The sequence below is a fragment of the Populus euphratica genome, unplaced genomic scaffold (assembly GCF_000495115.2).
Source record: "Populus euphratica unplaced genomic scaffold, PopEup_1.0 scaffold31.1, whole genome shotgun sequence".
NCBI lineage: Eukaryota > Viridiplantae > Streptophyta > Magnoliopsida > Malpighiales > Salicaceae > Populus > Populus euphratica.
The window spans coordinates 2,319,366-2,329,425 of record NW_011499850.1 but is presented as its reverse complement, the minus strand read 5'-3'; the positions used below and the strand labels follow the sequence as shown (position 1 = coordinate 2,329,425).

General features: G+C 27.6%; 1 protein-coding gene across 4 annotated transcripts in view; it reads left to right on the top strand.

Moving 5' to 3' along the window:
- Positions 1-1,301: 1,301 nt before the first annotated feature.
- LOC105121098 (LRR receptor-like serine/threonine-protein kinase GSO2) overlaps positions 1,302-10,060 on the top strand; it is a 51,631-nt gene continuing 42,872 nt past the window's right edge. For 2 of the 4 annotated variants that reach the window (XM_011019605.1, XM_011019607.1), the window contains exons 1-5: positions 1,303-1,767; positions 1,918-2,073; positions 2,258-2,332; positions 3,997-4,152; positions 4,325-4,399. In XM_011019605.1, coding sequence (XP_011017907.1) covers positions 1,386-1,767; positions 1,918-2,073; positions 2,258-2,332; positions 3,997-4,152; positions 4,325-4,399 — 844 coding nt within the window. In that variant the 5' untranslated portion in view covers positions 1,303-1,385. Of the gene's footprint in view, positions 1,768-1,917; positions 2,074-2,257; positions 2,333-3,996; positions 4,153-4,324; positions 4,400-10,060 lie in introns of all 4 variants that reach the window. The other 2 variants (XM_011019606.1, XM_011019608.1) reach the window with 2 other exon arrangements.

Here is a 10,060-nt window from a genome sequence, read left to right as displayed (position 1 = left end):
GGGTCGCCCAGCAAAGGTATAGATTTTATTGGACGACAATCATATTAATAAATATGGGACGACAAAGCACAAACATAATCATGCATTTTTTATTTTTTTATTGATTTTCAAATAAGTTATCAAACATGAGCTCACACGCCGCATAGGAGATCATGTACAATAAAAACTAATTTTCTTTGTTTATGATCGAATTAAAAATAATAATAATTTCATTTATTTTATTTTAATTATAAAAATCTTAAAATTATTAAAAATTTATATAATTATTAGTTTTAAAATTCATTAAATTAATTAAAATACACACAAACTGATCCAAACATCTATATTAATAAAACAAATTATAATTCTCTTTAATTAAATTACTCCAAGAAATTTCAATGAACTACCAAAATAAGGAAGAAAATAAAAATGTTAACAATGGTCAAAATGATTTTTTTATTTTTTAATATTTATTTTTTACATTAGCATATTAAAACTATATAAAAAACTAAAAAAAAATCAATTTATTTTTTTAATATCACTACATCAAAACTACTCAAAAAAAATAATTTAAAGTAAATTTTTTAAATAAAAAAATAACAGTTCAACCGTAACTCCAAACAATTTCTTAAATAATATATAATGTTATAGATTTAATATAAAACTATTCATATAATCTCATTTAATATTTTAAGTTTTTAAATTAGATTAGAGTTATTAAATATTATTAAAGTTAATATGAGTTAATATGGAGCAAGGTTTATATTCTGAGTAAGTCAGGAGAATTAATTTAAATATTAAAAAAAGTAGAAAAAATATATTATTTTAATTTTAAAAATAGAAAAAAATCAAAGAATATTTTACCAAATTTAAACTAGATTTTACCTGATTAATCGAATCCCAAGAACACCTGAGTTTTTAAGTGCAGGTAACTTTACAAGTGAAGATTTGCCGGACCAGCAATGAAACAAAGAAAAGAAAAATTCTTTATAATGGTCATCGTTATTTTGATGACTGCCTGTGCAGATTCTCGTGGAAAAGATCAAAGTGCTTTCTTGTCTTCACAGTGGTTTAGAAAAGAAACAGGATTGCATGTTCTTTGATAAGAATTAATTAAATCAAAAATGAGGTGCAACATATTGATGGTTTTCTGCAAGTCTTAAGATTAAACAAGTTTTATTTAAGAGTAATAATTTTACATTGTGTTCTAAAACAAAAAACAAAAATTGAAACTTCATGGAAATTGATGGACTGAGTCACCTTCCATGAAAGATCCACGTGATCAGAGATGGGCCCGCCGTTCCATGAACACCCGGACGGCAATGCATGGTGCTCTCCCCTATAAAGAGCCTTTGGCTCCTAACAAGTTTTTGATACATTAATTTCAAGCAGAAACAGAGGTACAAATGGGATTAAACAGGTTCTCTCTGCCAGCAGTGGCGGTGATAATGATAATTAATGCCATCCTTCTATCACAAGGGTGTCTGGAGGAAGAACGAATTGCTCTTTTGCAAATCAAAACTTTCTTTGCAAAACACCCAAATGACAATGACATTGCATCCCCGCTATTCTCTTGGGGAAAGGATGCCCTCTGTTGCAGTTGGAAAGGAGTAACCTGCAGCAATTCCACTACAAGACGAGTCGTCGAAATCGATCTTTCCTACGCAAGATATTGGTACTCATCTATGGGAGATTGGCACCTAAATGCATCTCTATTTCTTCCCTTCCAAGAACTCAAAGTTCTTGACTTGGCTGGAAATGGCATAGCTGGCTGTGTTGCGAATGAAGGTTTGCCTCTTCATTAAAGACTTCATCTTTCATAATTTTAGCACGAAAATAAACATATATAAACTGAAATCGATTTATTCTTTTAATTAATCAAATAATGTTTTTAGCTTTTTACCCTAGCAAGTAACTAGAAATCTTGCATGCACGCAGGTTTCCAAAGGCTGTCAAGACTTGCAAAATTGGAGGCTATTGACTTGGGTGACAATATCTTCAGCAATAACATCCTATCATTTTTTAAAGGGCTTTCATCTCTTAAATATCTATATCTTTATAACAACAAGTTAAAAGGATCAATAAACACAAAAGGTACTTGAAACCACACATACACATCATCACAATCAATTGAAAAAGAGTTAAAATATTAGACACATACAGGTTCTATTTTTTGATATGAAGTTATGAATTGATCCCTACAAGTTTCAATTCGAGAATAAAAAACATAAGAGTTTTGTATTAACTCTTCTCTTTTGTATTATTTCCTTAAACTCAGAATTTGATTCATTGACCAACTTGAAGAAGCTATGGCTGTTCGAAAATAAGATCCAAGATTTTATAGCCCTAACAGGTATCAATTAATTAAGGATTGTTTGATAACTATTTTATTTCTCCTTTTTACTTTCTTTTTTTGTGTGTGCTTGTCTTCAATTTTTAATAAATAACACAATGCCCTTTGTCTCAATCATATATTTAAATTAGTGGAAATCCAAAACTGGGAGGTGTCATTGTAACCTTTACTCAATACCGACTTGATTCTCAACCATATCGACCTCGATTTAGGACATCTTGAACCTAGAATTTGCTACACTTCAAGCACCCTAGATTTAACCTTAGTGCTTTACATCCATCTTAAATTTAATCTTTCAAGTCTATATACTAATGTTGTTTTTAAAATAATTATATTAAAATAATATTTTTAATATTAGTATATTAAAATAATCTAAAAATATAAAAAAAATTAATTTAAAATAAACAAAAAAAAAATTAAAAAAATTAAATACTTTTAAAATGCAAAAACTAAAAATAAAAATAAAACAAGTTTTAAGTATATTTTTTCTTTGTAGTATTTATTTTGATTTAAAATTTATCTTTATTATATTCCAATTCTAAAAAAAAAAAGTTAGGAGGATGGGATATGTCGGTAACGTGAAAAAAATCAATCGAAAATTATGATTTTTTTATGTATGGCCTAGGAAAACATATTTTTCTCTATTAAATAAAAAAATCATAAATTTCAATTACTAGTTGAAATATAAAATTAAAATTAAAAAAAATATAAATTAAAATAAGTACTATTTCAATAAATAATACTTTGTGGTGGAACATCATAAAACCACATTTTCTTTTGGTATTTTATTTATTAATTAAATAAATATGCAAATATGTGAATAAAATATTAATTATACCAGACCTCTATGTAACTTTATTTAAATCAAGCTACAACACCATACTTAGTCACCATACTTGGTTGAGGGGGCGGGGAGCCTCTACCGGTTAATTCTACCATTTACTATTAACCTCTAGCGACTTTGGGTGCATAGTCCAGTGAAAGGGCTCTTCTGTCATTTGCTTGTTGCTACCCTATAAATATATTAACTCCAAGTGGTTTGATAAATTAACCAACTGGGAGTCTGAAAGTATAGCAAATGCTATTTTTTAATATTTTAAAATGTATAAAAAAACTATTTTTTATTTTTTAAAATTTATTTTTCACATTAACAAATTAAAATAATTTCAAAATAATGTAAAAAATTAACTCAAAGTAGAAACCAATAATCAAATTTTGATTAAAAACAAATTAAATCTCAATGCCAAACAATTACTATGAGTTTATTTGGTGTTGTAGTTAAATCGTATTTTCTCTATATTTTTATTTTTTATTTTATTTTTTTAATGTGCACATATCAAACATAAATTTTAAAAAATAAAAAATATATTATTTTAATATATTTTTAAATAATAAATACTTTAAAATAAAATTTCTACTACCCTTTCAAATAGATTCTAATTAGGTGATGTATCATAATCATTAAATTTAGTTTATTACCAAACCATTGGATTAACCTACAATTTTTTTTCTCAATATTTCAAATAATTAACGATTTTGAGGTGAGTGATAATCATGTAGTTGGTTTCCAAATCAAAGATTTGTCTCTTAATTGAATATTTAGGATTTGAGATATAATTGATTTTGAAATTAATCACTAACCGCTGGCTGTAAATTTCATGCAGGCTCTGAAGGACCATCAAGGCTTAACAAATTAGAAACTCTCGATTTAAGCTTTAATAACTTCAACAATAACATCCTATCATCTCTCGAAGGGCTTTCATCTCTTAAATATCTAGATCTTGATGGCAACCAGTTGCAAGGATCAATAAACATGAAAGGTATTTAGACCCACACGAATTGATACTCATAAGTTTCAATTTGAGAATAAAAAGTCTAACAATTTGAGAATTGATATGAAGTTATGAATTTAATCCCAAGTTTCAATTTGAGAATAAGAGACCTAAGAGTTTTATATTAACTTTTATCTTTTGTATTATTTTCTTAACTCAGAATTTGATTCATTGAGCAACTTGAAGGAGCTATCGCTAGCTGGAAATAAGATCCAAGATTTTGTAGCCTTAACAGGTATCAATTAATTAAAGGCTTTTTAATAACTTTTTTATTTCTTATTTTTATTCTTATTTTTATCTATTTTTTTTACTTCAAGTACCCTATATTTAACCTTAGTGTCCAATATCCATCTTAAGTTTAATATTTCAAGTTTTAGAATAAGTATATTTGATCTCTTTAGAGTTTATTTTAGTTTCAATTTTATTTTTATTATATTTTAATTCCAAAAAAATAAGACGAGAAAGGAAGGGATAGGTAGGTCATGTTCCTACCATAAAAAAGACCAATCATGTTATTGTTTTTTTGTTTACGTGACCTGAAAAGATATATTTCTCTCTATTTTATTAATTAATTAAATAGTTGTGCCAAAGTGTGAATAATATATTAATTATACCAAACCTCTACCTTTCTTTATTTAAATCAAGGTACATCACAATATTATTTTAGATTTTGGGTCTGCTTGGTGTTATTATTGAATTGTTATTTTTTTTATTTTTTGATTTTTTTTATAAATAAATTTTTAAAAATAAAAAAATATTTTTATATATTTTCAATTTTTTTTTTAAAATGCGAACTTTACTATACAAATTCTCAAACAGGTCCTAACTTATCTGATGAATAATTATTTAGCTTGATATCTATTATTTTTTTTTTCTATTTACAACTACACTTCAAATAATTAATAATTTTGAAATGAGTGATAATCATGTAGATGGTTTTCAAATCAAAGACTTGTTTCTTAATTAAAATTTTTTGAAGACAAAAATGATTATTTAGGATTTAAAATGTAATTTTTTTTAAAAAAATCAATCACTAATCACTTGTTATAAATATCATGCAGGTTATGAAGCACCACCAAAGCTTAACAAATTAGAGACTCTTGATTTAAGCTACAATAAAATCAACGATAGCACCTCATCATTCTTCAAAGGATTTTCATCTCTCAAGCATCTATATCTTCGTAATCAACTGAACGGATCAATAGACACAAAAGGTTACATGCCTACATATATTCCTTTATATATATATATTACTAGTTTTTTTTACAAGTGATAAAATGATTTTATTTTATTTTATTTTTTGTTTGTAATTTTAGAATATAGTCTCGAAACTACATAGTTAATTGGAATTAAATAATCAAAACTGATGTTATACATGAAAATAATAAGTCCCTTTTAATAATTACTACTAGCAACACACTTCCACAACTATCATTTGTTTTCTAAAATATTCTTAATATTTTATATGTATTTTAATAATACTTCTAAAATTTATTTGGTTTTTTTGTGCTTTCACATAAAACACCTACTTTAATTAATTATAGAGAAGCAAGGAATTACGTAATTATCTCATAATCATCTTCCACATGTTTTTTCAAGGATAGCATGCTTGCCTTTTCTAAAAACAAATTCTTTACTTTATTAATATGAATAACTTATTTTCTTAAACTCAAATTTACTCAAACTATAGGAATAAATTAAGTTAATCTTGGACTCGTAGCATTTTTGTCAAGCTATTAGAAGAACTAAACATGTATATAAGAAAAGAATATTTAATACATGGAATTAGGAATCTTTAATAGTATATTATTAAAAAAATAAGGATATGGATTTTTTTCTTTAGATAAATATATGAACAAGGATAATATATTTGTTTTTCATATCAATGGAAAATAATACTTATTCTTTTTATTTATTATTTTCATTCTTTATTTTTTTTATAAAAGTTTTGTTTGTTTTCAATTTACTTATTCAATTACATTTTGTCAAATATTTTGTTTTCAATTCGATCTTTATTTTTTAATTTCTATTTTTACCTTAGTTTTCTTGTTAAAATTTTATTAGTTTTCAATTTCAATCAAGGTTTATATTATTTTATTTTTTTCAATTTGATCCTCATTATTTTTATTTGTGAAAGTTATTTTTCTTTTCAATTTAACACTCCAATTGAAAATTTTTGTTTGCCCTTTAGACTATTTTTTATTTTGATTTTTACCCTCATTCTTTTAATTATATATATATATATATATTTTATTTCGATCCTTTTTTATGATTAATTTTTTTATCAGTTTTATCCTTTAGCTTCTGATTTCTCAGGGATCGAGCTTCGTGACTTTTTCATTTATAATGCTTCCAAACTAATGATCCAGGTCATAAATTTTAAAGTTAATACGGTTCAACATTCTTTTTTCTTGCTTATTTTATTTTTTTATTTTATTGTTTTATATTATTTAAAAAAAATATTTTTATTTTTATTTTAATCAATTGGTTTCATATGTGTTTTTATTTTTATTATTTTTTATTGATTTTAATAAATAAATTCAGTAAATACAACTGGATAAATATTTTATTTTATGAGATCAAATATCTTAATCTGCATCTATCTTTTAATTTTTTTAATTTTTTTATAGCTATCGGTAACAATATTTTTTATTTATTTACATGGATGATTATCGATTTATTTAATTAGATACTTGAATAAGTGTTTTGATTTACATTTTGAATTTTTTATATAAAAAAACATATTAAAATAGCTTGTATATCCAATTTTCTTTTTAAAAAATATACGACTTTCAGTGAAATATTGGATAAATACCTATATACACAAACAAATGAGAAAGGGATGCAATTCTAAGTGTATTCAATGGGAAAGATATGAATTGTTTAATAGTCAATATATTTAAACCTAAACCCATATTTTGTATTAAATTTATATGAATGCACAAGCCAATGTGAGGCTGTGGGGACATGCATATAAAATTATACAGAGAGAACTTAATTTTATCGACGTTCAAACTAGCTTGAGGATATCTCTTACCATTAAACCAATAAAATAAAAGATTTAACATGTAAACTGGGTTTCTTTAGCTCTATGTATAGACAAAAAGTAGAAAAAATAAACTATTCATGCCAAAGTTAAAAAAAGAGAAAAATATGAGAAGAGGTTTTAAATAAATAGTTTGAATTTAGTTTATTTATCACATAAACCAATTGAATTATTTAAAATTTATATTAGATATTTTTAGATAAAATGTAAAAATAATAATAATGAAGAAAATCATCTCTTACACTAGTTCAATCTTTATTAATAAGTCCTCCAAGTTGTTTAAAAGTTTATGATAATACAGGATTTGAATTATGTAATTTTTGAAACTTTATCATTTTGTTAATTATGCTTTTTCTTTCTTAATAAAATTACAAAATCAATTGATACAATAGCATCTCTTTAGAGTAATAAGAATGTCATTCTAAATGCATCAAGAAAATTATATATATAATTTTGTTTCTTTTTTATTTTTGTTTTAGGGAAAAATATCTTAACCAATTTCAAATTATTAAAAACTAAATAAAAATTGATACTAAGAATAAAAAGTTAAAAATTGAAACTAAACACCAATTAAAAATCTCTTCAAACCAATTTCAAATATAATCAAATCATTAAGAAATTGATTACATGTGAATAATTAAACAGCCACATTATATTACTACCTCAATGCAGAGCCATATAACTAGTTTAGTAATAGTTTCCTAGTCCTCGCATGTAAGAAGAGCCTTCATTAATCCTATGTTACTCGCCCTCTGTACGATCCTACAGTTTCCATTACATTATTGTATGCTAAATTTCTTTTAACATGGATAATTTGCAGGCCTTTGTGAGTTAAAGCATCTCCAGGAACTAGATATCAGCTATAATGATCTCACTGGTTCTTTGCCTTCGTGTTTCTCGAATTTGACAAACCTTCAAGTTTTAGATATCTCTTTCAATAACTTCACTGGGAATATATCCTTGAGTCCCATTGGAAGTCTCACGTCCATTCAAGATCTAAGACTTTCACACAATCACTTCCAAATCCCAATCTCACTTGGCCCCTTTTTTAACCTTTCAAAACTCAAGCTTTTGGATGGTGACCATAATGAGATATACGAGTCAACAGAGCTGGTACACAATTTAATTCCAAGGTTCCAGTTACAGAGGCTTTCTTTGTCACGTACTGGACTCGGCGGGACATTTCCGAAATCCCTGTACTATCAGCATGACCTTCAATTTGTTGATCTCTCACACATCAAAATGACAGGAGAATTTCCGAGCTGGTTGTTACAAAACAACACAAAACTTGAAGAGCTTTATTTGGTCAACAATTCTCTTTCAGGATCTTTCCAATTAGCAAATCATTCCCTTGTGAGGCTGTCACATTTGGATATCTCGAGAAATCTCATCCACAGTCAAATCCCTACTAAAATTGGAGCATGTTTCCCCAGGTTAGTGTTTTTGAACCTGTCCAGAAATGATTTCGATGGCAGCATTCCCTCTTCAATCAGTAATATGAGCCTCTTGAAAGTCTTAGATTTGTCCAACAATAGCTTATCAGGCCACATACCCGAGCAGTTGGTGGAAGGCTGTTTATCATTAGAGGTTATCATGCTTTCAAATAATTATTTCAAAGGCCAGCTTTTCTGGAAAAATTTCAACTTAAGATATTTGACAGAGCTGATATTAAGAGGGAATCAGTTAACTGGGATTCTTCCGAATAGCTTGTCTAATGCTTCTGGATTGAAAGCATTGGATGTTAGTCACAATAATTTATCTGGTAAGATCCCGAGATGGATAAGGAATATGTCTTCTCTTGAATATTTGGACCTTTCAGAGAACAATCTTTTTGGAAGTCTACCATCCAGCTTTTGTTCTTCAAGGATGATGACAGAAGTTTATTTATCTAAAAATAAACTAGAAGGATCACTGATTGATGCATTTGATGGCTGCCTGTCGCTGAACAGATTAGATCTTAGCCATAATTATTTTGGAGGTAAAATTCCCGAGTCAATTGGTTCTTTGTTCCAGTTGAGCTTTCTTCTTTTAGGTTATAATAATCTAGAAGGTGAAATCCCAAGCCAGCTGTGCAAACTAGAGATATTAAGCTTCATTGATCTTTCTCATAATAATCTGTGTGGTCATATTCTTCCATGCCGACAATTTAGCAGCAAGTGGTATCGGGAACAAGAAACATCTATACATCCTTCTGACAGTGCTCCTGCTTCCTTTATGTTATATGCCGGTGCTCCTGTTTCCTTGGAAGATCCTTCTGTGAATAAATCTTTCGAGATTACAACAAAAAGTAGATCGTATTCATTCAAGGGAATCATCCTCAATTTCCTCTCTGGTATCGACCTCTCCTGCAACAATTTGACAGGAGAAATTCCTTTGGAGCTTGGATACCTTAGCAACATCCAGGTGTTGAATCTATCCCATAACAGTTTAACAGGTCCAATACCACCTACGTTTTCAAACCTGAAGAAAACTGAAAGCATGGATCTTTCCTACAACAACTTGAACGGGGAAATTCCTCGTCAGCTTCTCAACTTAAACTTCCTTTCTGCTTTCAGTGTAGCCTACAATAACTTATCTGGCAAAACACCAGAGATGGTTGGACAATTCTCAACATTCAACAAGTCTAGCTACGAGGGAAATCCGATGCTTTTTGGACCACCACTCACCAATAACTACATTGGAGAAATATCACCATCACCGTTGCCAAGGTATAAGACCGACAAAAATGAAGAAAACGGCTTCATTGATATGGAGGCTTTCTATGTGACATTTTCAGTTGCATACATCATGGTTCTGTTGGCAATAGGTGCAATTCTGTACATAAACCCGTATTGGCGACAATCATGGTTT